Below are 15,600 nucleotides of genomic sequence, written 5' to 3'. Positions count from 1 at the left end.
GAGACTCATCTCAAAGAAAACTACGTCTTCTGCAGAAATCAAGAGACATACACAGTGTAAGAAAGAGTAAGGGAGATTTCGAAATGACTGAAAGGATGTTTCAATCCACCTGTTTGAAAAGGATTTAATTCTAAATCAGCTGAAAGACTATATTCAATCAATCATTTGAAAATTTATTAAGCATAATACCAAACATTTCGTGATTCCAGCTTCTTGATTCTGAGTAGTTTCTGTTTTTTCTATCTTTCCTGTCATAGTAAATTGAATATTTGGGTTTGGGACTGTTGGTTGGACAAAAACAAACATCACTGAAACTTTGCTGTAAATCGCTAGTTTTACACGCTGCGTGAGTTGTATCACATTTGCGAGATTTCGAAAAAAAAAAAAGAAAAAGAAAATCAGGTCAAAAATGTTCTCCTCCTTCCTAGGAAACTTAAGAGACATGAGTTTCGTGACTGAAATCTCTTTTTCCATACCTACAGAACATACCAGCCCACCTTCTCTGAATAATTTATTTATTTTGTAATACTTTTATTCATTATTTTGATCGTAAGTGTGGATCTAAATCATCCCAGAGAGCCACGGAGGCAAGAAGAGTCCGACTGTCCCCAGCAGACACACGATAATGAACATCCACAGGAAGATCCGGTCTACAACCATGGCTACATACTTCCAGTCCTCCTTCACCTGGGGAGACAAGAAGATAGATACTGATTTCTAAAAACAGCCCAAGCTTAATCGTCCTCGTCAACAAAAAGGGGCGCCACTTGCCGAGAAGTCTGCATCCTCTGCTCTCAGTTGCTCTGCGATGTAGGTGACCCCCTCCAGGGCTGAAACCGCCGCAGGAGACAGCATGGAGGCCGACGGGCTCCGGATCGAACCATGCTCCACGGAAGGGTCGTCACGGTCCAAGCTGAGCGTGGAGTATCTCTGCGGGAGGAGGGTGTAACCAAGAGATGGAGGGGAAGGAGGAGAGAGGGAAGACATCCTCGGCCGACCGGCTACCTTCATCCCAAACCGCGCCAAGTTATCCGTGTTTGGGTAACCGTGAAGATCGCAGTGGTGAATTTCATCTCCGGTATCCAAGGAGTCCAGCTGGTGGCCGCCATGGCAACCGATGTCGTCCTGGTAACCACGGAGATCGATGTCCGACTCCTCGGTGATCCAAGTGGATGTGACGTGGGAGGGGCCAGGAGTCCGGAGAGGGAGGAGTTTATCAGTCAGGTGGCGCCGCCTGAGAAAACAAAGGGCGTTTGGCAACAATAACGTAATAGTGAGCAGAATATTTTTCAATGCGAGGTGTTCGATGTGTGCTATGTCCAACCTCACTTCCTATGTTTTATACGATATCTAATTTACATTTTTTTTTTTTTTTTTTTTTTAAGTGTCCAAATTCTGAGTGTGAAATATCTGGACTATATAGTTTCCTCAAAAACGGTCTCAATTGAACAAGAATGGTAGCATCCATGGCACCTACGCTACATTTTGCCAGCGAATCCCACGGAACAGTCGAGCACCTGTCAGTGATTATGTAAAATGATGATACTTGAACAGCATCTGAAATCTCAATACAGAAACTACTGTACGTACTGAGTGTCTGTTATAGGGGGGTTTGTCAGTGACAGAACGGGGGGGGGGGGGTTTACATTCACTGAACATGAAGACCTTCATTGTTTTCTCACCTGACAGGCCCGAGACCATGATGTGGGCGCTTCATGCACAGCCAGCGTGGCACCGCGGTGAGGAAAAGCCCCCGAACCCATCGAGGCATGGTGTGAGTCGCTGACGACCGGTGGTGCACGTTCAGCACGAACACGGTGATGACGATTGACAGCGTGACAAAAATCATGGTGAAGAGCAGGTACTCCCCGATCAGCGGTATGACCAGCGAAGTGGACGGGATGATCTCTGTGATCAGCAGCAGGAAGACGGTGAGCGACAGCAGCACGGAGATGCACAGCGTGATTTTCTCGCCGCAGTCCGACGGCAGGTAGAAAACCAGGACGGTCAGGCAGGAGATGAGGAGGCAGGGGATGATGAGGTTGATGGTGTAGAACAACGGGAGGCGGCGGATGACGAAGCAGTAGGTGATGTCAGGGTAGATCTCATGGCAGCAGTCGTATTTCTTGGTGTTGTAGGTGCCCACGGCGTTGACAATCGCCCACTCTCCGCTCTCCCAGTAATCCTAGAAATTAGATTTTTTTTTTTTTTTAGCCATTATTAGGCCAATTCTGTCAGTCCACCACTCTGGTCCAGACTAAAATACCTCAACAACTGTTTGATGGATTGCCATGAAAGTCTGCACAGACATTCGCGGTCCCCAGAAGATGAGTCCTACTAACTTTGGTGATCCCATCGCTTTTTCTTTTAGTGTCACCATGAGGTAGACATTTTTGGCTTTTAGTAAAATCCCCGAAAAATTTCGGATGCATTGGCATGATATTGGTACTCAGGTTCACGACCCCCTCTAGATGAACATTAATCACTTTGGTGATTCTTAAACTTTTACTCTGGCGTCATCATCAGGTTACAATTTAAATTTTCCCAATACTTCAGTTTATGGCCAAAGACCTGCAGAACCAATGGCATTTCCATCCCCCTTAGCTGTACTTCATGTTTGGTGCGAATTAGCAAATGTTAGCAATCTAAGGCGCGATGCTAAGATGTCAGTTTTTCTGAAGTCTGCTAAATATCAGCGTGTTAACGTTGCCATTGTGAGCATGTTAGCATGTTGACATTAGCATATCGTTTAGCTCAAAGGACGGCTGTGCCTAAGTAGACTCTTAGCCTGAACTGAGACAAACGGGACAAAACAAGACTAGTGCTGGGATAAGAAAAAGAGAATATTTTTGCCTCTAGACACAGCAGGCTGGATTTTTAACCCAGAAAAATCCTAGCTTGCCATCTTTCACGACTTGAGTGATGCACATACATGTCGGTGACCAGAAAGGAGGTGCCAGGGATCAAAACAATTCAGTCCAATGGTCGTCCAGACATTTTACTCAAAACCCAAATGTCAACCTCATTGTGGCGCTAGAGAAAAGGTCAGTTGATCAACAAAACATTACATCACTGCATTAGGATTCATCCTATGAGCACAATGGATATCCCAACCCAATTTGGTGCCAACCCAACCAGAGTGTGTAGTTGGCATCCTGCCGCAAAACAATACATTGGAATAGAACATGTGTGAACCGTAGATAAGAGGAGGTGAAGAGGCAGAGCTGGCATTAAGTGGCGGATCACAAGAGAACAGAGACGCCAATTGGGACGAAATGGCACAAAATGGAAAGCAAAACGGAGAAAGAAAGGACGAGGGGGAGAACAAACAGTCCAATCCCACACCCATCCGTTCGCACCTTCAGGTCCACAGTGTTCTCAAAGGGCTCCAGGTCGATCTTGGCTCGGTCGTACGTCCAGGAGCCAAACTTCATCTTGCAGCTCTGCTGGTCAAAGGGAAAGAAGGTGACGTCGATGGAGCAGGACGACTTGTAGATGGCCGGGGGCACCCAACGGACGCGACCGGTGTGAAAGAGCTGGGCCTTGGTCATGTGGGCGACGGCGAACGCTCCGTCTGCACTGGGGAAATAAGAAGATGAGGGGCAGAAAAGACAAGAAGAAAGGCAAGAAAGTTAAGTAAAGGTGGGAAGAGACGAGGGAATACTGACAAGAAAAAAGGAGAGGAAACCAACCAAAAAAGGAAAGAGGAAGGATTTTTCAGCATGTGAAATGTATTTTTTTCATTCAGCAAGGCTCCCAAATTTCCGTCTCATTATGTTTCAAAATCAAAAGGTGAATCAATAAACCTGGAGCTACGCCCGTTTACAGAGGCAGTGTTAAATAATTGATCACCGAATGTTAACGCCACGGTATTCATGATGCAAGCTCGTTCAAACAAAATGCTGAAGGAGGAGAAAGTTTCATCTCCTTCAAACTAAATTTCAGAATTAGTGCTTCCTCGCGCCCTGAAGGGAAGAAACCAGACTTTGACTAAAACTGTGTGATGCAAGATCGCTGTGCAGCCGCAGTAGAATCGGGGTCATTTATTCAACAGGGTAATTTGCATGCATCACCAAAGGGTATGCAGGAATATGGAGAAATGCTCTCATCAGGATGCTCTGGCTCCATATCAGTGACCTTCCCTCCTCATACGCTCTTCAGCCGATGAGGCCGTTTTTAAGGCTCAAGCAGGTAATTGATCACTACAGGTCATTTCCGGCTCCGCGTACAGAAATTCAAAATCACCTATGTTTAGGTACAGTATGTGTGTCCCTGGGTGTCTGTGCGTGTTCCGGGATTTGTGTGCACACCGAAAAATATCTTGTATATCCCGAAGAATGACCAAAATCCGCATTTTTCAGCAGGTTGTAATGGGGTTTTACGCAGTCTTTCAGGGAAAATTAAATACTTTAATTCCAATCCTTGAGATCAGCTAACTTTTTTTTTTTTTTTTCCCCCCATCTTTCTTCTAGTCCAGGTTGACACTAGTATGTGTTGTGTGTCGGCCCAATCAGCGTCAAGCAATTTGTTTCACGCGCACAAAAACTCCTCAGATCTGTCCATGTCATGATTTTTATGTAATGTCTATGCAACACAATTGAAGGAGGCAAGCATCACGTAGTGGCTCTGTATTTTTTCGAAGAAGGCGAAGACTTTGACATGATTCTGTAAATTTCGATTCAGAAAACTACCCTGACAGTAAGTGTAAAAAATGAGGAGGGTTATGCAACTGAAGCAAACTGCAGTGGTTCGGTGTTTGGTGTGTGTGTGTGTGTGTGTGTGTGTGTGTGTGTGTGTGTGTGTGTGTGTGTGTGTGTGTGTGTGTGTGTGTTTGGTGTGTGTGTGTGTGTGTGGCTGGGGTTTTTTTTTTTTTTTTGGTTTTCCTTTACTTGTTGTACAGCACGATGTCGGGCACCCAGATCAGCTCAGAAGGAACTCTGATGGACGTCACGTTGTCAAAGTCGGAGGGGCTCCACTGCAGTTTATAATCCGTCCATTCCTGTCAAGACACAATTCCTGTTTCAAACACTTTTGATTTTGGATTTTTTTTCTTTGTTTTTTTGTTTTTTTCCTCACACAAGAAAGGCCAAATTGAAAGATGATGAATATCGGTACACATCGGGTTGGCAAGAAGCAGCAGCTTTGACTCAACATCGGCTTTCGAGAACTCATATTTGTCCGATTTAAAAAAATTTTTTTTTTTTTTTTTTGTGCAAACTGACTGAGCTTTGCTGACAAACGCAAACACACACACACACGGCAAAACTAACAAACCTTCCCTACCTGTTTCAACCACACGTTGGTCGTCATCATCTGATTTTTCTCATCCTAAGAGCCAAGAATTGACAAAAACAGTGGATAAGCGGTTTGTGGGCATCCGGTGTTAAATATAATACAATATAATAATACAAATGTGTCTTTGTACAGAAGATATGGGGAAAAAGAGGGAAGTACAACCGGGCATCGGCTCTTATTGGTTCACGTATCGGATTAGAAGAACGTTTCTAGTTTATGAACTTCCAAACATTTTTAGAAGGTGTCTGCACCCAAGACAGAGGGTGAAAAGGGGAGGCGCTCTGACTTTTGACAAAACAGTTCATGTGTGCTCCTACCACGTCTATCAGCTGCGCGATAGAGAGGCCAAACTTGACGATGACCACGTCCGTGATGTTCCGCGCCGGGCGCGTCCACTTGCTGTAGCCGCCAAACAAGCTCCTGAAGAGCTGGTCCTCGGTGTGGACGCGAGTCCAGTCTTCAGCCAGCACTGACAAAGAGAGACGGGGCAGGAGGAGGAGGAGGAGAGATCATAAGGGAGGGGCGGGCAGAATCCCCCAAGAGTTCACAAGATGATTAACAACATGTCAGCGTTGTTTATTTTAATCGATTTTTTTTAAACATTTTTTATATAAATTAAAACTATCTGAGATGGAAACATCGCTCCTATGTTATAAATTATTATAAGAACCTGTTACATTCGATCATGTGACATCGGTCACAGGTCTATTTTATGTTTTACTGCTCATTATATGGTGATTTAAGGATTTTATTTTGTAGTAAAATGTCCATCCTGGATGACCTCTTCTGGTTCGATGATTATAAAAGATTTGAGGCGAATCTTTTATGTGCATTGAAAACAATAAGCAGAAGTTCCCGCTACTGTTACTATTACAGATTACATACTGTTACTGTACTTTCTTGTCAGAAAGTGAGGCGTCCGTGAGGATTTATTAAAGGCGCAGTCTCACATTTTGGGAAACACGTTTATCTTCTTTCTTCCCGAGAGTTAGATGAGAGGAAGAGATGGAGCCGGCAGCAGGTTAGCGTAGCTTAGCATAAGGCATGGAAACAGGTGGAAACTGCTAGCCTGGCTGCGGCTGAAAGTAACAAAATCCCAGTACCAGCCCCTTTTAAACTCACATATTAAGACATCCTATCTTTTTTTGTTGCACCGTATCCTCCATAAAACTTACAGCTGCCGTTCCGTGGCTTCATGTGTGATCTACAAAAGTGGGAAAATTATTTGTTAACCATTAACAAAGTCTTTAGTTGCAACTTCTAAATGCTTTATAAAAAAGTGGTACCAAGTTTGCCTCCGCCGTAAGTTTTTCTCCTCATTTTTAATATCGGAGAAAACTTTATTTGCATCTTTATTTTGTTTATTTTGTTACGTCACTTTTTATTTTTTGAATGTCGATGTCCAGAAACTGGATCAAATCTTTCGAATATCTTAATCTTATCCCAAGTGCTCTCACTTCTCTTTTCTGCCCCCCCCCCCACTGCTTTTCTTTGTTGTTGTTTTTTTTACCTTTAACTTTCTCTCCTGCCAAGGTTTTAAAGGGCTATCCTCCAATTTTTTTTATTTTTTTTAACCTTTTTCTTTTCTGCTAGAACCAAAGCCGTTACAGTTGAGGGGGACGCTGTGTCCACTCTCTGGAGAGACCTTGATTATTCATAAAATCTTCCAGATTCAGACTGTACACGGAGCATGTCATCTACTGCACTTTGATTTAATTTTATGCTGCACGGTTGGAGACAATGGAACTTTGTAAATCAACATTAAATACAGGTTTTTCCAGCAGTCCCCGCTCCCTGGAGAGATTTCCATGATTGGAATAAACCGCTTTAATTCCCATGGGGTTCGACCTGTCTCCCTCTGTCTCTCTCTGTCTCCCTCTCTCTCTGTCTCCCTCTGTCTCTCTCTGTCTCTCTCTGTCTCCCTCTGTCTCTCTCTGTCTCCCTCTGTCTCCCTCTGTCTCCCTCTCTCTCTGTCTCCCTCTGTCTCTCTCTGTCTCCCTGTCTCCCTCTCGTCTCCCTCTGTCTCCCTCTGTCTCCCTCTCTCTCTTTCTCCCTCTGTCTCTCTCTGTCTCTCTCTCTCTCCCTCTGTCTCTCTCTGTCTCTCTCTGTCTCCCTCTGTCTCTCTCTGTCTCCCTCTGTCTCCCTCTGTCTCCTCTGTCTCTCTCTGTCTCCCTCTGTCTCTCTCTGTCTCCCTCTCTCCGTCTGTCTCCCTCTGTCTCCCTCTCTCTCTTTCTCCCTCTGTCTTTCTCTGTCTCTCTCTCTCTCCCTCTGTCTCCCTCTGTCTCCCTCTCTCTCTTTCTCCCTCTGTCTTTCTCTGTCTCTCTCTCTCTCCCTCTGTCTCCCTCTGTCTCTCTCTGTCTCTCTCTGTCTCTCTGTCTCCCTCTGTCTCTCTCTGTCTCCCTCTGTCCCCCTGGGCTCGAAGCTTTGAAATCGGGTGAGCAATCTGGCATCGCCGGCAAGCAATTTAGGATTACCCCCCCCCCCACCACCACCTGCAAGGAACGGCGAGCCAAGAGACACAAACTGCGCGAATGAGCGTGTAATGCCGGTTTTCGCGATTATATCGGCTCTTCGTGACCAACAAAGCGATGTTCGACGCGAGGCTCCGCCTGTGGCGGGGGAGCAGATAACATGCGGTGGGGTTACACTGCAGCTTATGTCCCAGGACTCAGCGGGGAGACCCTCGATGTCTGCGGACAAGCTCCGGATTCTATGGTCTCTACCCTGCTATGTCGCGTTTAGGACCAGTTATTTCTGTGAAACCCTGATACGGGTGATGGGTCACTCCCGACTATTTTGTCTGTACGAGTCGTTTCCCCTCATAATCAATGTAATAGAAACGCACTTTTTTTAAAACTAAAAGTGGCAGGTTTTGTTTTAATGGAGCTGGATTTTGTCTGGATCGCAGAATCGTATAAATCATCTTTTTTTCTAAACTGACTCAGATATCCTCTAGAATGATAACACGGTAAGTGATGCTCACGCCAATGTGTTATAAATACACGTATTTCCCCGGTTTTCCAACGACGCGGACTTTATTCAAGATGCTGCGAAGTCGTTCATCCTCATTACGGAGTTTAGCGTTTTGGGGAATTTGTCAGCGGTTGTCTTTACCCCCACCCTACGACAGATCAACGTGACCCGTGGTGCTCAGTGAGTAAAGTAATAAAAAAAAGCATTTTAACTAAAAAAAAAAAAAAGGTTAGGTTTATTTATCAACTTTAAATCAGCCACTGTGTCAAACGTGACATGAACTGAATTTGCTCTCCTCTTGGGACCGAGTGGGATCGGTCCAGTCCCCGGCTCTGCTCACATCTCAGCCGCGTCCAAGAGGCGCGTAAAGGTGGACTTACAGCGAACACGTCCCCACAGTGGCGGGGGGGAAAAAAAAAGAGCTTCATAAATCATCCCCGAGTTGCTATGTGATACCACGGGAGGTAGAAAAACACCCACAATCGTGTCATACAGCCACTGCGGCATCAACGTCAAGCAGCAGCGTCTCTCTGTGAAGTCCTCGGAGATATTAGAAGATCATCACTTCAGTGGCGGACTCAACATTTTTGCTTTAGTGGCTCTATATTTTAAAAACAACTTGTCTTGTAGGTTTTAAAATTGTTTTTCAAGAAGGTGACTATTGTGTTGTTACGGGAAACCAAAAAAAATAAAACAAATAAAACAAATAAATCCTCCCTGAGTACAACACAGACCTTTCTATGTGAAACCACAGGAGGTCACAGCACCACTAGGATTCATGAAGTCGTTATAAACTCAGCGTTGAACGTTAAACTTGCCGGATGAATCCTATTATAGCAACACGGGGATTAAAAACAGCTTCGGATATGATCACATCACTAATAGATGGCAGGAAGCCTCTGGCGACAGGTTTTAAACGACTGTCATGGGATTGTGACCGATACTTTTCTGTGTGTTTAAAGCGTTTTGCGCAATAAAATCAGCTCCGCATCTCACCGGAGTTGACGAGGACCCAGCAGCAGCAGCAGCAGCAGCAGTACAGCGGCGTCGGATCCCTCCTCCGCTCCATCGGAGACACAGCGAGGCAGAGTCCGGCGGCGGTGAAGACGAAGACCAGGTTCTGCTCAGGTTCTGCTCAGGTTCTCAGGTCCTCAGGTTGTGTGTGGCACGAGCGTTACGCCCCCACCCCCGACGACGGCCTCCACGCGGTGCGCCCCCCCCCCGCCGGTCGTCTCCAAACAGCCCCCCCCCTCTCGGCGCCTCGGACTGATGACGACCCGCTTCAACTTTTCTCATAATGTCGGGTCTCGCCACTATGAGACCTGGACTCTCCGGCGTGGCTGGGATCAGGTTGAAGTTCAGGTTCGAGGGAGATCTTGATCGTGGTTTCGGTTTCCTTTTATTATAAAACCAACAACAACAACAACATCCACATCTTTTTTTCCTTTTTCATCACTTTTCTTATCCAAATGCGTTATTTCTCCCCAGCGACTCTCCATGGTGCTGAAATCTCTTTCTGCAACCGACAATAATAATGATCTCTGGAGATCCACCAAACATGCAGCTTCCCCCTTTAACCTCTATGAAGCAACTTTAAAAAAATAAATAAAAACCCATCTTGTTATTGTCACATCTACTGTATCCGTTTGCTCCAGTTCTTTTCCGACCCTGTGTGATTTTTACACCCGGTTCTTTTTATGGCCGCGCCGGCCCATAAAGTGGAAAAACCCCGGTTGGCTTCCGCATCGTTCTATCGTTTCATCCGGCCTCAAAGCCGGTGTCTTTGGAAACTTGGGGATCTCCTCTAAAATTGAAGACACGGCCGCGAGTGCGTGTGAACGACGTTTGGCCGAACAGCACGAGTTTGTAATGATTTATCCATCAGAGAGAAGGCGGGCGGGAGGGTGGGGACGCTTCAGATCTTGCCTGAGAATCACCGGGTTTTAACGGTTTCTCCGGTGTCGAGGTAATTCAGTGACCGGTGTCAGTTCATGCAGTGGCACCCAGCAGAAGGGAACTGTCACCAGTGAATTCGGCGGACTTGCATTTCCGAAATGTAAACAAACAGAGGCTACGAACGGGGCTCGAGATTCAGCCCTCCGCGGAACCCATTTGTTCACGTTTTGGAAAATGAAGTTGAACGAATTAACTATGGACAACTCTTATTTGCTACTGACCATCGCATGTACTGACAACTACCACTGAATTACTCTGACACTGAAGAAAACTAAAACAAATCTGATAATTCTCAGGCAAGTTCTGAAGCCCCTCCCCCTGCAGGAAGAGCTGCAGGAGGGGGGGGGGCACCGAGGACCTGGGGTCGGTGCGTTTTCCTCGGGGATTTTCGGGGGTTTTGGAAAGTTTACGTTCTGCATCCGAAGAAGAGAAACTAACAACTGGTGGATTTTTATAGGCCGAGCCCAGCTTATATATTTAAATTGGCCTCATTATTGGCCAGCAAAAAGTAAATAAAGCATCAATCTCACTTTACCAAAACTTTATTTCTAGCACTGGACTTGTCACCACAGTATTTCTAAAATCCTGGTTATAGTTCTGGTTTTTGTGGGGGGGGCATCTAATTTTCCAGCAGTGTCTCCTTGCACTGCATTCAGGGCTTTAGTTCAGAACCCTTTGTTTTTCCATGTCCACTGCATCAGGCGCATTTGTGAACACGAGGCTGCCGGTTCCCTCAGAGTCTTCGTTGATGGTTTGGCGAAAGTCGGTCAACTTTTTAACCGCAAGGTCCGCCCCCGTCCGACCACGTGTGGCGCGGGAAACAAGCGTCCTGATTCCCGAGGCTCGTTCAACTTCAAGCCCCGGTTTAAACCTTTGGCTGCAGCTTTTCTTACACACGACTGTTGCAGAAAACACTGTTGTTCCCCCCCCCGATACTTCTCATATCTCTTATGCTGTACATACAGTACTGTACACACATACTGTATCTCTTAAAATATAATCGATCGATTAAATATAATCAGAAAATAAAAGCAAACATAACAACACATACAGAAAAAAACATTGCGCTTCTCAAGACGGAGCATTTAATACATATTGTAGGACTTTATATGCAATGTTCCTAACAATAAAATTGAAAATTAATGAATAAAAATGGCAATGAGATGTATCTGGTTGATTTTACATGACAAGTTAAACCTTTTCAGGCTTCAGATCCAGTTGTCCACAGACCTACAGTTTTACACGGTTCTAGCACTGATTTAAAAAAACAAACAAATCTGTGCCAATATAGTTGTTCCCCACATTGGCACAGATTTGTGTTTATCAGGCTCATATACATGACAATGTTGTGAAACAGTGCAAGCGGCTCCATGACACCAAAAGCTGCACAATACTATTTAATAACCGCTATGCGCCTGCGCGCTCCGTCTATTCTGAGTCTTCTCGGATTCCGTCGATTCGGAAGGATTAGGAGAGCAAGGGGGGAAAAAATCCGGAAGAGGTCCCACTCCGCTGCTGTTTCGGTTCACCGTATCGGGAAGTAGGCTGCTACAATCAGTCGGTCTCTTAATGTTAAATTTGGCTTAAACGAGAAACAAAAAACAGTTAATTATCCACGTTGTGGAGAAGATGAGTGTTTGAAACCAAGCGAGTTCCCCCAAAACACAGTCTCCCGTCCAAACAGCTACGAAAAAATATGAATGAAAGTATATAGGCCCACCCGTTCTTTATTTCTTTTTTTTTAATTTTTCACATTTTGTTCATTCAGTTAAGATCTCAGAAGTATGATACAAACTAAGGCGAGTCTTGCATGTTTAGCTCATTTTGTGGGCACGTCTGGTAGCGACTCCCTGCGTGAAAGGCTGGTGTTAGAGAGTTTTATTATTCTTAGTTTGTAGTGTGTGCAATTGGTGCGCAATACCTAAATAAGGTGTGTTTAATCATGCCTAAAAAAAACAGGCATCAGCATGTGTACGCACATTTCGAGCCCTCAGTGTGAGATACATTTTAAAGCATGCGTACTGTCGCTTTAAGGCGCGTCCGTCGTCGTTCGTGCCCGGTGTCGCCGCCGAGTCAGACCTCCGTCGCCCCGCAGACGATCTTCGTCGCTAGCAGCGCCTCTCCGTGTCAACATCAGGGGATGAGCAGCAACAGACCAGCCGCATTTAAGCTGCCAGACGAGCCCACGGACGTCCGTGTCGATCGCCCGTGCGAGCGAGCGAAGCGGGTGACAGGAACCGGCCGGTAAGGAAGGAGGAGGTTTACGTTTCCCCGCAAGGAGAGGCGGACACCTGTGGTTCGAGCTAGCTTAGTTAGCCGGATTGATTAGCCTACGTCAGCTAGCGGGATTAACGTTAAATATCTGCCACTTGCCAAAGGTCGCATGGAGTAAATGGCTGATTTTCGAGAGCGGGTTTTGGGGTAGAAGGAGTCTGAACGTGGAGTAAAAGCGCTTAAACACACGGAAACGAAACCGTAACTGCTTTCATTTTGACATTTCACCTGGCTGCCGGTTAGTTGCGGGAGGGAGGGAGGGAGGGGTGCCCCCCCTCCCCCTCCGGACGTACCCCTGTAACTCGGGCAAACTCGCTTTATTTGCACTGACAGCAAGATGTGAGCCAGCGGGACTGTTTGCCAGGTCTCAGTGTGCGTTGTTTGTGTTGCAGGTCTGCATTCGGGAGGCGACGGCAGCACACATCAGCCCCGGGTCTGACACGCAGATGGAGTAACAGACCCCACTCATGGAAAGCCGGAGGAAGAGGTGGGTCTCTCCAAAGTCCTCCCCGGAGAGGGTTGTTTTCTTCTGCTCAACTGTTGCTTCCACCCCGGCCGGCCGGCTGGATGTGATCACCATGTGACATCGCCCACGGATGGACTTGTGCTCACTTCTGCTTTCGCCCACAAAACCTCTGTTGTTCGGATGAAATGCTGCTCCAGACTGGGGGGGTTCAGGCTTTGAGTCAGCCACCCACACCTCCCTGTCTCTAATCTCCTTCTCTTTCAGATCCAGTCGTCTTATAATTGGGTGTTTTTCTGCAACTATTTTAGTAATCAGTCCATCGTTTTAGTCTTTTTTAAAGAAAAATGTCAAAAATTCACTGGTTACAGCTTCTCAAATGTGAATATTGCTATTTTACCTGATGTTCATTGCATGATAAATTGAATATATTTGGGCTTTGGACTGTGGGGTAAATTTTGATTTTCCCAAAAAAATAAATTTTTTTTAATTTTTTAAATTTTTTTTAGAATCTTTTGTCAATAAATAGACATAACGTGAAAATAATTGTATGTTGCAGCCTTACTCATCTGCTGTATTGTTGGATGAAGAACATCATGTCCCCTGGAAAACACTATTGATATTTTTATTACTTATGTAATTTGTGTTGGCAACCCTTGGGTAGACAGTACATCTCTGCCTTTTAAATTTCCAATCAGCTTACAAATGATAATGCTGAGCAAATAGTTTGGGTAGATCCTCAGTCATTTGGCATTTGATAGCTCATCAAAGGACAAGTGTTGCACTGTTCTAATGTTTTCTCCTTGACAACAAAACCGACTATGGATTGATACTAAAAACAAGTACCGTTTGTCCTGCATATCCAAATCCTGATAATCCTATTCCTATGTGCCGGTGAGCTCCATTGTTGTCTGAGTCACTCCGACACTGCTGTACTCATTATGTGTCCGAATGATTAATCTCCCAGCTCTGGGGATGACGGCGGTGGAGAGCGAGGCCTGCTCCACACCTGGAAGGGCTACTCCTGCAGTGTCACCCCAGAGAGGCTGCTCCTACCCCAGCCGGTCCTTCAGATTGCCCTGGGAACGCGACACGGAGTTCTGCTGGTGGAAGGTAAAACTTTATTTATTTATTTATTTATTTATTTTTTAATTTTGGGCTCAATTTGTATGACTTTATTACAAACAGACAGTAGAGGGATGAGAGATAAAGTCGGCCGGACTCAAACTCGGGATGTTGGGTCTCGGCCCCAAAGATGAAAAGAAAACTGCCTCGTTCCACTTTGATTTTCGTGCGGCTGTTACTTCCAATTCAGGAGGACAGGTGTACAGTTTTGGGGAGTTGCCCTGGAAGCAGAGTCAAGTCCCTGAGCCTGCGAAACCCACCCTGGAGAGTGCTCTCAGTGGGCAGCGTGTGCTCGCCGTTGCAGCTGGAAGTTTCCACAGCGGGGCAGTGACAGAGGATGGTGGCGTCCACATGTGGGGGGACAATGGTGCGGGACAATGTGGCCTGTCGGGCCTCAGCAGCGTCCCCAACCCGACTCCAGTGGCTCTGTTGGACTCTGACACCAGCCCCCCGCAGACGGTGCCGGTGCTGGAGCTGGCCTGCGGGGAGCAGCACACCCTGGCGCTGTCTGTCCAGCGGGAGGTGTGGGCGTGGGGCAGCGGTTGCCAGCTGGGCCTCAACGCCACCAGCTTTCCTGTGTGGAAACCACAAAAGGTTGAACACTTAGCAGGAAGGTATGTACTTCAGGTGGCCTGCGGGGCTTCACACAGCCTGGCTCTGGTGCGCTGCCTGGGCCCCCAGGATGTCCACCGGCCCCCTGTGGACAAATGCAGACAGTGTAACCAGCTGCTGTACACCATGACGGACAAAGAGGACCGACAAATGCAGACAGTGTAACCAGCTGCTGTACACCATGACGGACAAAGAGGACCACGTCATCATCTCTGACAGTCACTACTGCCCCCTCGGTGTGGAGCTGACCGAGGATGAGGGGATGCTGGAGGCTCCTGCCCCCGCCCAAGGACTCAAAACATCCCCATCTGAGCCAGTTCTCCCCTCCCAAACTTCCACCTCAAACTCTGATCCTCCAGCGCCTCCGAAAAGTGCTGACCCCTCCTCTGACCCCACCCCCATCCCGGACTCTGAGAGAGGCCAGTCGGCCTTGGCTAACGGAGTGCCGCCGGTCTCGGACTCTGACCCCACAGCTCAGTCCAAAAGCGGTAGTGTTGCTGTGTCGGTGGTCAAGACTTCGCTCTATCCAGACGCGCAGGCTGTCAAAGACTACCTGAAGAAACTGTCAGACAACGCTGAAGCAAAGACGACCGCTGGAGGACTGCACTCGCTGCTGGTGAGTTTCTAAGAGTTTTCCAAGTTTTCACTGCATAATAATGGAGAAAAATATCTTCTCGGTACCTTTTTTTTTTTTTTTTTATTCTCTAATATCTTGATCTCTGTCAAGATACAGAAAAAAAACAGAATCTTTCACATCAGCTCAGGTAGTGAATGTGGAGATTTTTAGATATTTGTTTACCCTGCTTTAAGATTTTTAATGTGATTTTTAAAAAAATAAATTTTACCCAGAGCAGATGACTGTGTTGCGAGTCCTTTGGGAGATCCAGGTTTTTGAACTACAA

At 46.4% G+C, this 15,600-nt stretch overlaps 2 protein-coding genes across 2 annotated transcripts in view; one reads left to right on the top strand and one right to left on the bottom strand.

The window, feature by feature from the left end:
• Window positions 1-561: 561 nt before the first annotated feature.
• On the bottom strand, window positions 562-5,328 carry LOC120798366 (neuronal acetylcholine receptor subunit alpha-2-like). The gene is made up of 6 exons (XM_040142616.1): window positions 5,284-5,328; window positions 4,890-4,999; window positions 3,360-3,579; window positions 1,683-2,185; window positions 772-1,234; window positions 562-687 (listed from the first exon to the last, which is right to left on the bottom strand). Exons 1-6 carry the CDS (start codon window positions 5,311-5,313, stop codon window positions 562-564), a joined length of 1,452 nt encoding a protein of 483 aa, XP_039998550.1. The 5' UTR covers window positions 5,314-5,328.
• Window positions 5,329-12,350: 7,022 nt separating this feature from the next.
• The window catches only part of als2b (alsin Rho guanine nucleotide exchange factor ALS2 b), a 28,924-nt gene continuing 25,674 nt past the window's right edge, over window positions 12,351-15,600 (top strand). Inside the window, exons 1-5 of the mRNA XM_040141827.1 lie at window positions 12,351-12,468; window positions 12,891-12,985; window positions 13,929-14,074; window positions 14,277-14,802; window positions 14,855-15,314. Of these exons, the coding sequence (XP_039997761.1) occupies window positions 12,966-12,985; window positions 13,929-14,074; window positions 14,277-14,802; window positions 14,855-15,314 (1,152 nt within the window). The 5' untranslated portion in view covers window positions 12,351-12,468; window positions 12,891-12,965. The remainder of the gene's footprint in view (window positions 12,469-12,890; window positions 12,986-13,928; window positions 14,075-14,276; window positions 14,803-14,854; window positions 15,315-15,600) is intronic.

The sequence above is a fragment of the Xiphias gladius genome, chromosome 13, assembly GCF_016859285.1.
Source record: "Xiphias gladius isolate SHS-SW01 ecotype Sanya breed wild chromosome 13, ASM1685928v1, whole genome shotgun sequence".
In the NCBI taxonomy this organism is placed as follows: domain Eukaryota; kingdom Metazoa; phylum Chordata; class Actinopteri; order Istiophoriformes; family Xiphiidae; genus Xiphias; species Xiphias gladius.
The sequence above is the reverse complement of the archived record's forward strand: the minus strand, read 5'-3'. Positions and strand labels throughout refer to the sequence as shown.